The 18324-nt window shown below is 40.2% G+C and overlaps 1 protein-coding gene across 3 annotated transcripts in view; it reads right to left on the reverse strand.

Annotated features, from left to right (window-relative positions):
- Positions 1-1538: 1538 nt before the first annotated feature.
- The window catches only part of CFAP221 (cilia and flagella associated protein 221), a 103837-nt gene continuing 87051 nt past the window's right edge, over positions 1539-18324 (reverse strand). For all 3 annotated transcript variants that reach the window (XM_074335277.1, XM_074335274.1, XM_074335279.1), the window contains 5 exons: positions 13746-13904; positions 12288-12379; positions 7787-7879; positions 5577-5672; positions 1539-1799 (listed from right to left, as the gene is read on the reverse strand). In XM_074335277.1, coding sequence (XP_074191378.1) covers positions 1691-1799; positions 5577-5672; positions 7787-7879; positions 12288-12379; positions 13746-13904 — 549 coding nt within the window. In that variant the 3' untranslated portion in view covers positions 1539-1690. The remainder of the gene's footprint in view (positions 1800-5576; positions 5673-7786; positions 7880-12287; positions 12380-13745; positions 13905-18324) is intronic.

Genomic DNA, 18324 nt, shown 5'->3' on the forward strand with positions numbered 1-18324 from the left:
ATGGTAATCATGTGGATATAGGGTATAGCATAAGGAATACATGAGTAGTTGAACATATTGTAATAACTATGTATGGTGTCAGATCGGTACTACTGTGTTTCCCTGAAAATAAGACCTTGCCGGACAATCAGCTCTAATGTGTCTTTTGGAGCAAAAATTAATATAAGACCTGGTATTGTATATTATACTATATTATATTATATTAAAGACATGGTCTTATATTATAGTAAAATAAGACTGGGTCTTATATTAATTTTTGCTCCAAAAGACGCATTAGAGCTGACTGTCCGGCTAGGTCTTATTTTCAGGGAAACACAGTATTAATAGATTTTTTGGGGGTAATAGATAGGAGGGGGTTGGGGATCAGGGTGAAAAAGGTGAAGGGATTAAGAAGTACAAATTGGTAGTTACAAAATAGTCATGGGGATGTAAAGTAAAGCATAGGGAATATAGTCAATGACATGGGAATAACTATGTATAGTGCCAGGTGGGTACTAGACTAGTCAGTGGGATCACTTCTTAAACTATATAAATGTCTAACCACTATGTTATACATCTGAAGTTAATATAAAATAATATTGAATGTCAACTGTAATTGAAATTTTTTAAAAGGGGGAAAATATAAAGAGGAATAAGAGGTCCAAATTTCCAGGTATAAAACAAATAAGTCATGGGATGTAATGTACAGCATAGGGAATATAGTCAATAATATTGTGATAGCGTGGTGCGGTGTCAGGTGGTTGCTGGACTTATCATGGTGATCAGTTTTTTAGGTATTTAAGTGCTGAATGACTGTGGTGTACCCCTGAAAATAATATAACATTGTATGTTAGCTATATTTTTAATAAAAATATTTAAAAAGAATTGTATACACAGTCTGATATCAGCTATTTAAATGTATACATAGAAAAAAATGGAGGGAATACATCCAAATACAATTGGATAATTATGGGTTGTTACAGCCCAAATATCATCAGCCATACCTGCTCATGCAAGTAAATGGAGCCATGTTAACAAACACAATCAAAAGCGCTGGTTTTTACTGATATGTTTACAGGGACGCCTGACCCCTTGGCAATGACCTCCTGCCCCAGGTGCTTCTCAGAGTCCCCAGAAGGCTGTTTTACCAGTTGCTCCCAAACCAGTCTGCAAGCTCTAGTTTCCCACTATGTCCCCTCCATTTCCAGTGCCCCCCTCGTTAGTGTCTGCCATCACATAGCTACTTGGAAGCCAGTGTCCTTACCAAGGCTGATCTTTCTGGGAGTGGCTGCCAAAGCCAAAGTCAGTGACGCTCAGGGGGCTGATGGGGCTGGTTCTGTACAGAGGTAGGAAAGCGACCCTTCCCCAAATGCTTGCTCCCTCTGGCCCCTGGGCACCACGCCACAAAAGATTCAGGAATGGTTGTCAGCACCAGCTCTTAGCCTCTCTTCACAGTGGCTCACGCCTTTCAGGAAGCCTTTCTGCCAGCACTAAACCCTGCACCAAGAAGCTTCAAACATTGCCATCATACTAATGACATTTTATTTTTAAAAAGAAAAATTATAACAAAAATATATACATCATCATCCACATTTCAATTTTTTTTTTCACTAGAAATTTCAATTCCCAAAATGGCTGGAACATAAATGGATACAAAGGACCACAGTGACCTGCAGAAAGCAAATGACAGCAATTGACCTACTGGTGATTTTTATTCTAGAATCAGGTACGAGTTGAGAGCTTTGGCCCGCAGATTCTTCATCTCCTCCAGCACCTTTTCTCCTGCCTTCTCCACTGGTTGTGCTTGGTGTATGACCTCCCTAAATAGCAAGAAAGCCAGACAAGGACACATCAGGGCACTTCATAAAACACTCGAGTGATCACCAATGCCCTGCTGCTGGGCTCAGGATCACCAGTACCTCAGTGACACTTTAAGGATATATATATATAGTGATAATTTAATTACCAGTGCAAACCCTTGGCTGATGAGTGAGTGATTCAAACCTGGCTTCCAATCTCAGCTGCACCACTTTCTTAGCATGGCTGCTACCTAAACTGTCAGTTTCCGTTTCCAGATGTACAAATGGTGGTGATGCCCATCTCCCACTACTATTGTGAAGGTGAAATGAGAAATTATGACTAGACATCCTAACACGATGTCTTCTAAATGCTCAGCCGGCAGTAGTTGATTCTTCATGTTTGTGAATAAAGGAGGCACACAATATCTCCGACTTGACACCAGCTCCAGAAGGGTGGGACCCAGAGGGAGGGCGGCATGCTTGGATCCAGTAGGGGCTGATGTGAAGCCCAGACCTTTGCTGGGAGTATCAAGGGGTTGCTGGGTAGAACTTTCCAAATATCCAGGAGGAAATGGGGAGTACATTTGGTTCAAGGGACGGATGTCCAAAGATCGTGAGCTCAGCTATGTGATCTGCCTAGATGGATCCATTATAAAATCAAGTAATTCTGAAACATTTTCTAAAGAAGATGAAATGTAAAGTTCTGACAAATGTCTGGCAGTTTTGAAAAAGCGGAAATATCGGAAAATGGAGAATTAAAATGTTCCCTAATGCGTATAATTTAAAAAATTAATCGGCACCATTTTATGGAATCAATTTTAAAATATAAAGGTCACGTCTCCCTTTAAAGATATTAATGATTGAGTGATATTGTGAAAATCTAAGGAATGTTAAATGATATATCAGCACCTATAGTTACTCTCAGAATTTCTTAGACGTTGTACATGATTCCCCTTGGTGGGTCTTAAGAGAGCTGAGCTCACCACTAGGACAGCATAAACTCTGTGGTTAATCATAATCATTGAGGGAGAGCAGATGGTTCTTTGCATCCAGGAAAATATTATTTGCCAGAAACCAAATGTGGAAGTTAAACACCACTGATATGTTCCTTTTGTTCTGTCCCTGTCTGTCCACGCTCTGGGTGCCTGACAGTGAGGACTCTTTGTCAGCTTCTGGCTGAGGCTGAAGGAGGTGAGAAAACAGGAACAAGCAAGGGCAGAGATAGGGCTTTGGATAATGCTTGACAGGAGCTGAAGATAATTTATGAACCAGAGAACTTTCAAAAATCAATCTGTTGGATATCAATCTGTTGGAGTACTATTCAACTAATAAAATGATAATCATGTTGACATATGAGAAAAATGCACATAAAATAATTTAAACTGAAAAGTAGGTAAATTCAAAATGGATGGATATGTGAAAATATGTGAAATGTATGTGTATTTTGAAAAAATTGGAAGCTAATTCGGTGTGCAGAAAATATTTAGAGTTTATTGTTAGTTTATTTTGTTTGGTAAAATAGCTGAAATACATACAAAAGGAAAGAGGATATACCATTTTGGGTGAATATATAAAATAATAATTTCTATTTCATGTACTAATAATTTAATAATCAAATAGCATTCTGCATTAGCTCTGTAGCATAAAGGATGAAAGCCATGATAAAGAGCAAGTGAGCAGAGAGGCACTGGATATTACCCCACTCATGAGGCAAGCTAGTCTATGTTCAGGGGTAAATTTTGAAATAGGAATAAAAAACGTTTTTATTTGAGACTCCTAATCAACTGTTTGAAACCTGAAACAAAATGCAATGCAAAGAGCATCTATTTGTCAAGGTGTAAGAAGTTTTATGTACTTTGTAGTGTAACGTGATAGTGTTAATTAACTGATGCTTGCTGAAATTCTATTTAACATTTTTATTTCCTAAATTTTCTTTTGACCAGACACTGCCAGTCTATTTTTTTTTTTTTTTGAGAAGTTCTGGTTGCTGTAGTCCTCTGAAACTATCACAAAACCCCCAAAGGAACCCCAGACTACTCTAAGACATGTGGGCATTCCTTTCAGAAAAGGTAGGGCCTCCCAAAATACCCCAAACAAAGTTGGAAGACGAACTGAGAAATTTACAACATATATAAGAAAGGGTAATTAGCCTTAATAGATGAGGGGCTCTTATAAATAAATAAGAAAGAGGTAAACATTTCCTACAAAACAGGCAACACAAGCCCCTCAGAAAAGAAAAATAGTTGACAAGTATAGGAAAATTTTCATGTCACTTATAAAGAAAAAAGTTAGAATTAAAACATTAAAATGGACATTTTTAAACCTATCATATTGGTAAAGAAGAAAAAAAATTGATAGTGTTCCATGTTGTTCAGGGCATTTCAATGTGGGTGGTCCTGGCCTTGGGTGGTAGGAAGTATGTTGATATACTTTTGGGATGGCAATTAAACAGTATATGTTAAAACCTTAAAATGCATATTGAGCTAGTATTAACATTTCTAGGAATTTATCCTAAGGAAATAGCTTGGTAAGTTTGCAAAGAATTGTGGCACAAGGGTGTTTACTGAAGCACTATTGGTAACAGCAAAACACTGAAAAGACTTTACATGCTCATCAGAAGAGGGTTGGTTAACAAAAATATCATCTACCAGTGAAACATAGCAATATTTACAAGTATATGTCTATATTTATAAGTATATGTTTATTTATATTGCTAAATAAAAGTGTAGAAAACAAAATAATATTATGATTGAATTTTGTTAAAACATACATATATGTATATTTATTTACTTAAATAAATATTTGGAAGACCATACATCAAAATGTACAAGTTATTGCCTGTGGGTGGTAGGATTATTGTTTTTCTTTTATTCTTTATATTTTTCTGTATTTCTGATTTTTCCAATAAGAAGTATTTTTTTTTTAAAGTAGTGAAAAAGCAGTTTATTAGAAAAAAGTACACTTCAAAGAGCTAAAAGCGGGCCCAAGCAGAAAGCAGTGGCTCAAGGCCATTATTAGAAGAGAAAGTACACTCCAAAGGATTTGGAGTGGGCCCCATGCAAAGGAAAAGCTCAAGAGGGAAGAAGCATTTTTTTTTTTTAAATAAAAAAATTTTTAGACGTATACCTAGAATTTCAAGCTTACAAACCATATGTACTACATGTGGTTATTTCCATTACAAAAGTATTCACCAAACTAATTTCTTGAAGGATGATGATGACGTTTTCTTATCTTTGGCCCCTGATGTGGAGGCAAAGAGAGGAATTAACATTTGCTGAGCATCTAGTTCACATCAAGTCACTAGCTAGAGGTCTTCATGTCCTTGTCTCACTTAACCTTTACAGTCACCTGTGAGCGAGAGTTTATTTTCTGCCTGGTACAGATGAGGGAACTGAGGCCCAGTTACCTAAGGTAAGTAACCTGGCTGGGGACCTCACATGCAGTAAATGGTGGAGCTGGGATTCAGCCTTCGGTCTCATCTGGCTCCAGAGCCTGGGTCCTTCGTACTGAATGAAACTCATTCAGCTATCAATAAGAAACAACCACATGTCTGAAATTAAATGATAAGCAAATGGAAAAATGGGATTCTGTTTTTAAACTCTTCCTTGCCAACAACATTTGAGGGAATGCCATTGTGCTAAAAAATAAAATGCATGTCTAAATATCGAAAGCATCGGAAACCTCTCTCCCTTGAAAACTGAGATACTTAGATTCAGACAAAATGACAGTTCTACACTTCAGGGAGGACAAATTTTCTCCAAGGCTACCTCTTAATTAGGCATAAAAGCGTCCACTTACTTTTCCTTTCTGGTGTCTTTGCTGTCCAACATAGGGAATTCCACTTTGATCATTTCTGGAGTCAACAGAACTTCTATATTCTGTTCACAGAGCTCACTGAAAAGTAATATGATGTTTAGCTAGAATGGCTTTTTTTCCCCAAAATAAAATAGAGAAATACTGTGATCAATCGTTCCATCTATTTTTGTTGGGTCTGTGTTAAGAGAAGCATAAGGCTGATACATTACTTTCCACCAATGAACCATGGTAGGAATAGCAGAGAATTAAAAAACAATTTAAAAAATGGGGTTACAGAATTCATATTCTTTTCAAGTGCACATGGAACATTGACCAATATTAACCATATCATGGACCATAAAGAAAGCCACGATGGGATTCAAACAGAAATCAACTGCAAAGAAGATAACAAAAAAATCCACAACTGCTTGAAAAATTAAACAACACATGTCTAAATAATCTATGGGTGAAATAATAAAGGGATTGAGGTTATTTTAATCTTGTGATCTGCTATCCCCTAGAGCGGGGGTCAGCAGACTTTTTTCATAAAGGTTTTGCAGGTCAGAATGGTCTCTTGTATAACTCCTCAACTCTGCTGTTGTATGAAAGGAATCATCAAAAATACATAAATGAATGGGTATGGTTATGTTACATTAAAACGTTATTTACAAAAACAGGTGGCAGGCTGGATTTGGCTGTGGGCCATAGTTTGCTGACCCCTGGGCTAGAGCTTCGCTGGTGGTGGTTAGAGCCGGGTCACTGCCCACTGCCATATCAGTTGGAACAAAGTAGAGAGAGAGCATGGGGAGGAGTTACCCTCACTCCTTTAAAAGTCCTGACCTCAGAAGTAGAATCTCTCACATCTGCTCACATTTCTTTGGCAAGAGCCTAGTCAAATGGATGACAACTCAAGGGAGACTGGAAAATTTAGCCCCTGGTTTCCACAACTTTATTACTTTAGAAGAGGAGGAGAATGAATTTTTTTTTGATAGCAGCAGTCTCCACCACACTCGGTTAAAGAGAAACGCTTCCAAGATCAGAAAGGCCTCAAAATTAGGAATTACAAACAGGAACCCTATTTAGCAGTGACACATAAATAGAGGCACTCCTAGCAAGCTTCTGTTAAGGAAAGTACCTGTAAAAATAGCAAAAGTTGTTCTCAGACCTATAAAATTGAAAGCTAACAACTGCTAAGCAGGTGCTATGTGCGAATCACTTATGCTGGTGCTTTGCAACCATGATCTACCCATTAGCAGTTTGCTGGTCTCTAAGTGGGGGATGATAACAACACCTCATTGTGGGGATTCAATGAGACTGCTCGCAAAGCCCCGTGCCTGATCCACACTGAGTGCTGGGCAAATGTTAGATTATGGTTACCATCTTCATCAGTAGCAGCAGGAACTCTTTTAACTCTAAAACCCCCTATGAAGTAGGCACTATTATTCTCATTTCAAAGAAGAGGAAACTGAGTCACAATAGTCTGCACATCTATGGTGAATGGAGGAGGGGTTAGCTACGTTTTGGTTTGCTGAGCGTCTCCCCAGCGGCCCTGCCAGACAGGACTTGTTCCTCTGAACTTCAAGCAAATGTGTATCACCGGGCCTGGCTGTAGCGTTCTCAAGATGGCCGCATGCAGTGGTCTGAGCAGAAGACACTTCAGCCTTCCTGTTCCGCCCTGGATTCTGAGCGTTAAACACTTGTGTATTGCCAAGTATCATGGCACGTGGGCAGGTCTTAGAAGGACTGGATTCGGATATTTAGGATTTCACTGATTGACTATTTACATGTAATAATGTTGAAATGGGCACAGCGACAGGACATTCAAAGACGTATTTTCACCGGCTGTTGGATGCTCATCAGTAAAATCAAATTTAAGTGCCTGGTTTTGGGCCTATATTTCTTTATGCCTCTCCAAGGCCTGCCTATCTTTCAAGTGCTGACCCAAGTCCACATGACCACTGAGGCCTTCCAAACCTCTGCTCTCCCCTCCCTTGAGCTCCTGGAGCACCTAAAGATCAGCAAATTTGAGACCTTAGACACTGTATTCTCCACCACGAATTTAGCATCTCATCTAGTTAGAGGTATGGCTGGGTGTTAGCCTTATCTTATTTGGGTTGCAAGCTTCAGTCACTGTGCTTTTTCGAAATCTCTCACAGCACCTACTATATTTTCGGAAAACAGACTCCATTAGAGACCAAAGGTAAAAACTGTACCGTTCGACGATTTCCAATCTGTCTTCTTCTGGTAAGGCATCAAGAACGGCAGGCGCATTTCTAGGAAGCAGAACTGAATTGAGGGAATCACAGCTGTGGAAAAAAAATCACACAAGCAGCCAAGGATAAATGATCGCCTCAGTAGTCTTGAGTCTTTGTACAATTTTCTAGAGCACTTTTATTTTACCCCTGCTGAGGCCTTTATTACTCTGTCCTTCACTCTTGAAAACCCACCAACATTGCCCTAGAAGCAAAGGGGAGGGGATGTGATAAGTACCAGTCAAATCCAAATCCAAGAGAATGTTGCCAAACAAGACATTCTCCAGGGCTTAGAAACAGAAATTTTAAACTTGCATTGTTCAAAATCATGTATTTGGGGGGTTGGGGGGGAGTGTAGTTAGAGAGTTCACTTTTTTGTTCTTAGTTTTTCCCACCTTTATACTCTTCCTTAGTTATTCTATTCAATTTCAAACCTTCCTCCCAATCCCTTATATATTGCTTGGTATTATAAGTTTAAAACCTTATATAAAATTCCTGGGTATTGAAGACATTAAAAAATTGAAATAGGGAGAAAAAATATATTGTTATCTTAAAAGATGGCAGCTCTTGTTTCAAGACGGTAGAACATCTTGGTCTCTTTTTTGGTCTCTACTCCTCATAAATCTTTCAAATGATATTAAAGAAATAATAACTGAACACACAACAAAAAGAGAATAGGAGAAATGACATAAATGGATAAAAGTTTTTAACAATTTTCTGGAATACATTTCTTTTTTCTTTTTTCTTGTTTTAAAGTCCTCTTGTAAACCAATCAGACATGAATAAACTTTTATAATGAACTCGCAAACAAATCTTTTTAATATCTATCTTTTTTCTTGGGATGACAATAGCATTACTATGGTAGCATTAAGTTTTATTTTTCATTCAAATAAACTGTTTTCAAGATTAATGGTTATTAGCAAATCTTGATTTTTATTGCTCTGCAAAGCAAGCTAGAAACATGACACTTTAAAACTTCTTTTCAATTTCCTATGAACTATTTTATAGTACAAAATTATTTGTTACTAAGTATTTTTATGCTCAAATTTTACAAGTAATCTTTAGTCCCAACTAAACTTGGTATTCCAAAGTTTAAAAATTTTTTTTAAATGATACTATATTATGTAAATATCATTAAAAAATTTTTTTAAATTTTGGAATACCAAGTTTAGTTGGGACTAAAGATTACTTGTAGAATTTGAGCATAAAATTACTTAGTACCAAATAATTGAAGTTTTGGGGTGTGTGTATGTGTGTGTGTGTGTGTGTGTGTGTGTGTGTGTGTTTCTCCACATACAAACCCTGGTTTGTCTGCTGAGGAGGCCAAGACACAACCCCTTCCCCCACCCCACCCCCCAGTAGCAATATGTACACCTAGCACCCAGACTTTGGTCTTTAATATCATTCCTCATTAAAAGGAATCCCACCACCCAGAGATTAGTCCTATTGACTGACTTCATGACCAAGAATGCAGGTTCTAACTGACAACCCCCCTGAAACCTCAGAGTGTGTAGTCCAAGGGGAGTCCTGCCCAGAAGAGGGGCTGAGGTACTGAAAGCCTGGGCTACTCTCCAGAGACAGGTTGGTCTTGGAAGATGGACTGACAACAACCAAGTGTTTTTCATAAGAGAAAACATCGAAATTTTAAAATTCTGAGACCATGTTCCTCTTACTTTTGTGTGTGTTAATCTGTTCTTCTAAAACTGAAATGCTGACAATAGATGGTGGTTGGGCATTTTGTTTTGCTTTGCTTGGTTTTAATGCCTTATTTGGCAAAGTAAAATTCAGACAACCCTAAATCAGTCTCCAAATTCTTCTGGACATTTCACTCATCTATAAAATCTAGAAGTCTGGGCACTACTGGATTAGGTGATTTCTTCAGTAGCTGTTGACTCTTGGATTTTATGGAAGTCACAGAGACAACAAATTTGCGCTAAATTTATTAAAGAATAAAGAAACCAAGTGAGCTGTTTTGATTATTATGAATACAAAAATGACTCAGAATAAATAAACGCTAAATAACAATACCACATAGTTTAACAACAAACAGATAACTTTCAGGAGCAAAAGACACTAGGGAAATACCTAATAAGCAATAGGTAATTTATTCAAGCAAAATGATTGCAAAGTTGAAGTATCAATAATGGATTTGTAGAAACTTAAAAAAGAAATGCCATTATTATTTTTTAACTGCTACAGAAATAAAAACATGATCTAGACTCTTGCATCATAGAAATCCATGATAAGGAAATATAGAATCCTCTCTTGATTTTATAATCTGTTATGCAATTATGGTTTATTTGGAAACAAACTAGCCCAACAGAGCAGTCAGACACAGAAGCTGAAAGTGACAACTCACGGTTGGCAAGTTTTCTTTAACTCATGCAGAATTCATGTTTAATTCATGGTTAATTCAAGCCCAAGGTAACCGCATTCTAACTGCTTTTTGAAAGAACAGCCTCAGGAGATTTTTCCAAGGACATTGCTTTGGAAAACAAAAATAGGATTTTTTCCCCTTCTTAATTCTGGAGACCTGTGCGTGCAGACAGCTGGTGGACACTGGCAGTGTCCATTTCTCATTTTCCTTAGTCAGTCTCCCAACAGTACCCCACACCCAGCTATGTTTACCGATCACATGGGTCAATGTTGAAATGTCCTCACCCCACAGCAAAAAGAAGCAGTGTGTCAGGTGGTGGCGGACCATTGCCATCTGGTGGCAACAGAGTGATTGCAAGGTTTAGTGGGTTGAGTACAGAGGGCAGATGAGCAGGAAGAGTTATTCAAGACGGTGCCGGATGCTTCATGTCACCATTTTACATCAGTCCTCACAATAGCACGGTGAGGATGCCCTCGGCATTCCTGCTTCACAGATGGAGAAGTTATTGCTCAGAGGGCTGCAGTAATAAGTAACTTGCCCAAGGACATAGAGCTGGTGGCACAGCTAACAAATAATGGAGGCAGATTTCTCAGCCACCAAAGCTGAGGAGGCCATTGTTCTCTCTACAGTGCCACTGTTTTGCACCAATTCTGGAGATTTCACTTTTTAGATATATGCTAAAACGAAGAACAAAGACGCTTAGTTTATTTTTAGATGGCAGTGGGGTGGATGAGGTACGAATGAACTCATTGAAAAGGAACTAATATTTTTGAGCTTCTATCACGTCCCAAATCCTATGCTTGGTCTCATGTTAACCTCCAGGCAAAGGAGAGTAGTAGGAAAGCACTGAGGAAATAACCCAAAAGGGAGAGGATGTTAAAAAGCCTCTGGAAATCAGGTTGGATTTTGCTTAATTCAGGAAGAGCTTTTCCGCCAGCAATGAAGGAAGAAGCACATGAAGTGTTCTGGAGTCACAAACTGGATGTCAAGTATCTCCTCAAACACCTGGGGAGAGGCTGGTGGATGGGTCGTATATACGGGGTCGCTGCACATTGGATAAGCTTTTCCACTCCTACTAAATGAAAATGTCAAGGCTGAGAAGGGTCTCTGCAACAAGCCTTCTGGACAAGAGGACTGGGCCCAGAGAGGTGGTCAAAGAGCATGGCCGAGGTCACACAGCTCCAGGAAGACATGTGACCTTCTGCTAAGGGAGCGGAACGTGAGTTTCTGTGTCAGGAGATCCAGGCCATGCTGTCGGGAGTCGGGGTATAAAGGTCGCCTGCTGACCTTGGTTGGTGGCAGAGCTCGGGTTTCCCGACCACTCCCGGGGCTGTGACAGGGCTCTGCTTCCTTGGGGTGAGTCTCATTCTGACTTGAGGGTTTGAACATGAGAGGACTGCTGATGACAATCATTTTGGGATACTGGTCACATTTGCTCACCAATAACTTACTTAACTATGTTTATAAGGACAATGAAGAAGCAAATTTAAGGGCTCAGAAGTGGGTTACTGACCAGGCGGAGTCCTAAAGAAAAGGCATCAGGCTCTTTGATTATGTCTAAGGGCTTTGAAGAAGCGTTATGTAAACAAATTAGAAAAGGGTGGTTACTCTAAAGTTCTTCTGTCTTTGGTCCAACAATATTCTCATCTACTTGTTCTGCCTCTGGAGCTGAGCTACAGGCTAAATTCAGAGCTCTGCATGATGACAACTGTGAGTCCCCACCATGAATGCCAGGCTGAAGCCTTTGGAATTGGATATAGAGGGTGTAAAAAGCTAACCCTGGCAATTTTAAAATGTTAAAAATTGACCATGGATATTTCCAACTGAATTGTATGGATCGAGTGTCCACTTTTATTGAAATATGGCCAACTAGCCACCTGACATTAATTTTTTAAAAGTGTATCTTAAGACCATATCAAAATAGGAAAATCAGTACACATCATCATATTTCTCTGACTAGCAAACTTCCCTCACGCACTAGAAGTATGAGCTGACATGACTGGCATTTCACTTTTGGGGATCACAGCTCCTGTAATCCATGGGGCAAACATAGCTCTGTGAGACAAACAGGTGAGCTGTGCTTACCTCTGTGTCACCTCTGACGTAGAGGTCTCAGGCAGGGATGAGAGAACGAGGGACTGGAGGCTCTTCCAGTGCATTATCCCGGGTATGATGTCCTGGAATGGAAACGAGCATGAAATGGTCCGACATGTAAAGGCACCGCTTGATTAGGTAAAGCCTGGGAAGGGCTTCCATTTCACGCAGCTGACTATTGTTCAGTCTTAAAAGTTCAGCTCCAAAATGTATAACTTCATTCATCTTGACTGAATTTTTCTGAAGCTAGAAGACAACTGCTCCAGCAAAGGGCATTAAACAACACAATAAAGAATTGAAGTAGGGGCAAAGGAGTGTTTTCTTCCTCACCGCTCCCCCTGCCCCCCACCCCGCCCCGGTTCATTAGGGACACAAGCAACGGGTCCTGGTGACTGAGGACAGATTCGGCCTTATGATCCGTTTGATTATAGTGAATGTGGTGCTAATGTGACATTCAGAGAGGCTGGGTGGTTCATCAAGTGGCACTGCAGACAGGGGAAGTGCCTGCACATGCATGGGGACGCGAAGGAGGGTGCTGTCAGGAGGCCACCAGCTGGGTGGAGTGTGGGCCCTGTGATGGGGATTATGGGAAATGAGGCTGGAGGGGCAGGCTGGTCAGAAAGGGCCTGTGGGCCAAGCTAAGGAGCTTGGAGCTACTTCAATTGGCAGCAGGACCACTGAGGTTTTCAAACCGGGAAACAACATGATCGGATGTGTGTTGGAGGAAGGTTTCTAGAGAGGGCTGACTGCACAGTGCTGGGCCATGACAGGGAGCAGAGGGAGACCTGCATGCTGTTTGGGGCAGACTGGTGGAATCCAGTGATGCTTAGATGTGGGAATGAGAGAGAAAGGGATCAAGGGTCTCATGGGCTATTGTGGAGGTCACAGAACAGAAAGGCAATGCAGAAGGAGGAGCCAGTTTGAAGTGTGGTTGGCAGAAGTAGAGCAGAGACGATGGTCTGAGTTAGGCATTTATTGAGTTTGAAAGACCTGAGCGTAACCACCAAGAGATGTATTGGATATTCAGGTCAGGCTGGTTGTCTAGGGGGAGAAGGAATTCTATGGAGCAGCTTCCTTACTGTGCATTTGTTACATCATCACCGTGTCCGTTCTGATGTTTCTACACTTGTTGGGGCCAAAGAAAGGAGGTCATAGGGTTCGGCCTGCATGTGATTGTTTCTACATGGCTAAAATAGGAACAAAATGAATATGAGGCATAGCCTTTGAGGGAAAGAGTGAGTGAGGACGTTGAAGCAAGGGTGACATGCAGCCTGAGAGGAGGGTATGGAGAGGACGAGAGTGGTCTGGAGTCTCCCCCTGACCCCCTGAGGGCTGGTGGTAAGAGAGGGTACTCAGCCACCCCTGTTACCATTCTTGTTCTGCAGCTGTGGCCCTCCATTCTTGTCCCCTGCCCTTCCCTGGAGCCAGGGAGCCTGGTGATGGCGTTACCGTGTGATGGAGAAACTGTTTTTGGGTGAGAGGAATGCTGGACCCGCTGTGGTACTCCTTAGTGAACTTATACTTTGGGTGAGAGCACAGATGGTAATCTATCAAGGTTTCTGCGTAGGTCAGAGGGTGCTTCACAGCAAATAATCCTGGGCTGGGATTCTGCGGAAGAGAGAGAGAAGAAAAAAAAGATTCTCTTTTGTTTACCAGTTTCTAAGCCAGGCATAGGACAGGCGTCAGCTAATGTTCTCCACGGCTCCCAGCTGCACTAACACGCTGCCTCTATGTCAGCTCGCCTGGGAAAGAGAAGCAGGAGAGCAGAGGTGTCTTCAAATTGGCAGGGTCTGAAATGTCACAGTCATTCATAAATGTCACTTTTCTGGTTTAAGGGCTTCATTACATACCATGTGGATTTATTACGCTCACATGGAAACAAGTACAACTGAAATCACAGCTTAAAATGGCTTAAAGTATTTGTTTCTATATTTGATGAATTAGAGGGCTTTATTAAATAAACAAACTGGTTTTAAAAAGCAAGTAAGCTTCTGGCTTTAGAAAAAAAGCAGCTTTTTAAAAACTACTTCAAAGAGAAGGCAAAGAAGAGGGGTGACATTTGCTGTATCAGGAAATGTCAAGAGTTAACATTGTTTTGGTAATGTTTTTAATTGCGGAAGGCTCCATTTGGCTGTAGTATCTGGTTTTAAGGAAGATCCTGGTTTGTTTGTTTGTGTGTTTTTTACTAATTTTCCAGCAGAACTAATGGAGGCACAGAATAATTATATCAAAATATGAAAATATAGAGCCTTTTAATGTTCCTTCAAGGGGTCTGTCCAACAAAAACCCAATTTTTGTCCTGAAGAACAATATAGCTTTTGCCATCTCACAGTTTAATTTCAGATGTTGAAGAACCTCTAAGCTGAGATTTTGTCCTATACGTTTCTAGAATTTTTAAAAATAATTAATAAAAAAACACAAAACTCCACATGGTGTATGGAAACCCAGTCTCACTGCCAAGAAACAAATGTCTCCCACAACTTAAGGGAAATCAGCTAGACCAGGGAGGCATTACAGCACCCAGGTGCAAGGGTGGGAGAGCCTCGTGTGGAGTTGGTGGTTAATGTGTTCCAATCACACTGGGAAGGCTGTAAACTGTGTGTGCAGAGGCTGGCTTGCCGCTAGGGTCCGGGGGGTGGGGGGGAAGAAGGGGAGAAGGCTCTTGACTGAACTCTTGGATATAAAGGGAGGAAGAGGGCAGGGAGGTGGTGATGCCCACAGTAATGCAGAAACAAGCAAATGCCTCAATGAGCACTTGCAGTGGAGGGAAGAGTTAGAGCACATATCCCCGGGAAGCCACTTAATCTGCTTTCTGTCTTTATACACTACTTTAGATGTTCTAGGCTTTTACATAAATGGAATCGTACAGTAGTACTTCATTTGTCTGATTTATTTTACGCAGCATAATTATTCTGAGAACCATCCATGTTGATACATGTATCAAGAGTTCATTTCTTTCTATTACTGAAGAGTATTCCATCGTATAGTAATACCATAATTTGCTTATCCATTAACGTGCTGGTGGATGCTTTTTTCCAGTATGGGGAACATACACAGCCACTATAAATACTTCTGCACAAGTCTTATGCTTCCATTTATCTTGGGTAAATACGTAGGAGCAGAATAGCTGGATCACATGATAGGTGTATGCTTACTACCAACGTTTTAACTTTGTAAGAAACTGTTAAACTGTTTTCCAAAGTAGTTATGCCACTTTACATTCTCACCAGAAGTCTTTAATTTTAGATATTCAAACAGAGGTACTGCAATGTGGTTTTAATTTGCACTTTGCTAATGATGCATTATTTTGAGCATCTCTTCAGTGCATATTTGCCATCTGTATATCTTCCTTGGTAAAGATCTTTTCCTCATTTTAAAACTGGGTTGTTTGTTGTCTTACTATTAAGTTTTAGGAATTCTTTGTCTCTTTCTCAATACATGTTTTTTTTTTTTAATCAGATATGTGATTTCCAAATATTTTCTCTAAGTCTGTGATTTATCTTTTCATTTTCTTATCAGTGTTTTTAGAAACTCAGAAACTTTAGAAACTCAGACAAAGTCCAACAAATAATTTCTTTCCACTTATGGATTGTGATATTGATGTTGTATCTAAGAAATCTTTGTCTAACCCAAGGTCACGAAGATGTTCTCCTATGTGTTTTATAGAAGTTTTCTAGTTTTAGGTTTTACATGTAGGGCTATGAGCCACTAATTTTTGTTATTGGTATGAGGTACATATGAAAGTTCTTGTATTTTTATTTATTTTTGGTAAATGAATATCCAAATGTTTCAGCACTATTTCTTCTTTTTGTGAGTAATGGTTCTTTAAATAATTTCTTTTCTTTTTCTTTTTTTTTCTTTTTTTGAACAAATTCACAGCTCTTTTTTCAGTTCAGATTTTTTTTTCTTTGCTTAAAGGCTGTGATAACTGTTCTTTTATTTTTCAATTACAGTTTATATACAATATTATATTAGTTTCAGGTATACAACATAGTGATTAGACACTCACGTAACTTACGAGGTGATCACCCCGATAAATCTAGTACCCTTCTGACTCCATACATAATTATTACAATTTTATTGACTATATTCCTTATGCTATACCCTACATCCCCATGTCTACTGTGTAACTACCAATTTGTACATCTTAATCCGTTCCCCTTTTTCATCCATCCTCTCAACCCCCCTCCCATCTGGTAACCATCAAAATGTTCTCTGTATCTATGAGTCTGTTTCTGTTCTGTTTTTTCATTTATTTTGTTCCTTAGATTCCACATAGAAGTAAAATTATATGGCATTTGTCTTTCTCTGTCTGACTTACTCTATTCAGCACAATAACCTCTAGGTTAATCCATGGTGTTGCAGATGGCAAGATTTCATTCTTGTTGTGGCTGAAAAATATTCCATTTATATATGTACCACCTCTTTATCCACTCATCCATTGATGGACACTCAGGTTGCCTCCAAATCTTGGCTATTGTAAGTAGTGCTGCAATGAGCACATGGATGCATGTGTCCCTTCAAAGTAGTATTATATTATAGTTGAGCTTTGGTTGCTGTTTTCATGTCAGTGGGAGGAATTGACCCTTGAACGGATTGGTTGTGAAAATGGGCCGTGACTGTAACAGAGGAGCTGTTGTGCAGGGGCTGCCCTTATGGAGCAGGAGTCGCTTTAGCAGGGCTCTGGTGCCTGCTCAGTCTGCCCTTTGGGTGTGTCAACCTCGAAGGCTGGGACAATGCTCCAGCTTGGTCTGAAGGTGGCCACTGGTCATGCTTGTCCTGGAGCCTCCTGGGATGGGCCCCACTGCAGGCCAAGTTCAACAACAGCCTGTGCCCTGCCAGGGGCCACCTGTCATGAGCCACAAAGCAATCTGCAGGTGACCTGTGCTTGGCTTGGAGTTGCCTGGGAGATGCCAAGCCTTGAATGGAGGTCAATTGCCACTAATGCCAGGGTTGGGGTTGCTCATCAAGGGGTACTGGGCACGCTGAGGCCAGATGCTGCTTGTTTGGGATTTGTGAACTTTTGAGAGATTTTAGGAACACCCGCAGCATGAGCCAAGATAGGCTGTTTATATGGAAATTATAGGAACTATAGCTTCTGCCAACACTTCTGTCTGGGAGAAAGCTGCCCCTCCAGGTCTCATCCCAAAGCCAGATAACTCAGATCCTCCCTTATGTCCCTGGTGCCTTGTAAGCTGCTGCCCCAGCACTGGAGCTAAGAATGAGTGAGTCTGTTAGCAAATGAGTCTGTGCATGAACCTTTTAAGAGGAATGCCTGGAACTACAGCCACCCTCCATTTCACCCAGCCACAATCCCACTAGTTTACACAGCCAGAAGCTGTGGGGACTTCTCCTCCCAGCACTAGAAGCCTGGGCTGAGGAGCCTGGTGTGGGGCTGGAATCCCTCACTCCTTGGTGGGGATCTCTGCAGCTAAGATATCCCTCCTGATTTTTAACTGCCACACATGAGTGTGGGAGCAGCTCCTACCAGCCTCCAGGTGGCTTCTTCTTCTGTATGCCCTTTTGCTATAGGACTTTTGTTCAGCTAGACTTCAGGCAATTCTCAATGATGGTTGTTCTGTAGTTTAGTTGTAATCTTGATGTGGTTGTGAGAGGAGGTAAGCACAGCATTTACTTACTCCACCATGTTGAATGAATATTCTCCAACTCTATTTCTTGAAAAGACTACCTTTTCTCCAATGAATTGTCTTTCACGTTTGTCAAAAATCAACTGACCACATATGTATGAATGCATATATTTCTGGATTCTCTAGCCTATTCCATTGATCTGTCCATTTTAGCTAATACTATACTGCCTTGATCACTGTAGCTGTACAATAAACTTTGAAGTCAGGTAGTGAAAACCATCCATTTTTGTTCTTCAAAGTTGTTTGGGATATATTTGCGTTCCATATAAATTTTAAAATAAGCTGGTTGACTTCTACCAAAAAAAAAAACCCACACCTTTTATTTTACTGAAATTGTGTTGAATTTTTAGATTTGTTTGGAGAGAATTGACATCTTAACA

The sequence above is a fragment of the Rhinolophus sinicus genome, linkage group LG01, assembly GCF_036562045.2.
Source record: "Rhinolophus sinicus isolate RSC01 linkage group LG01, ASM3656204v1, whole genome shotgun sequence".
NCBI classification, from domain to species: domain Eukaryota; kingdom Metazoa; phylum Chordata; class Mammalia; order Chiroptera; family Rhinolophidae; genus Rhinolophus; species Rhinolophus sinicus.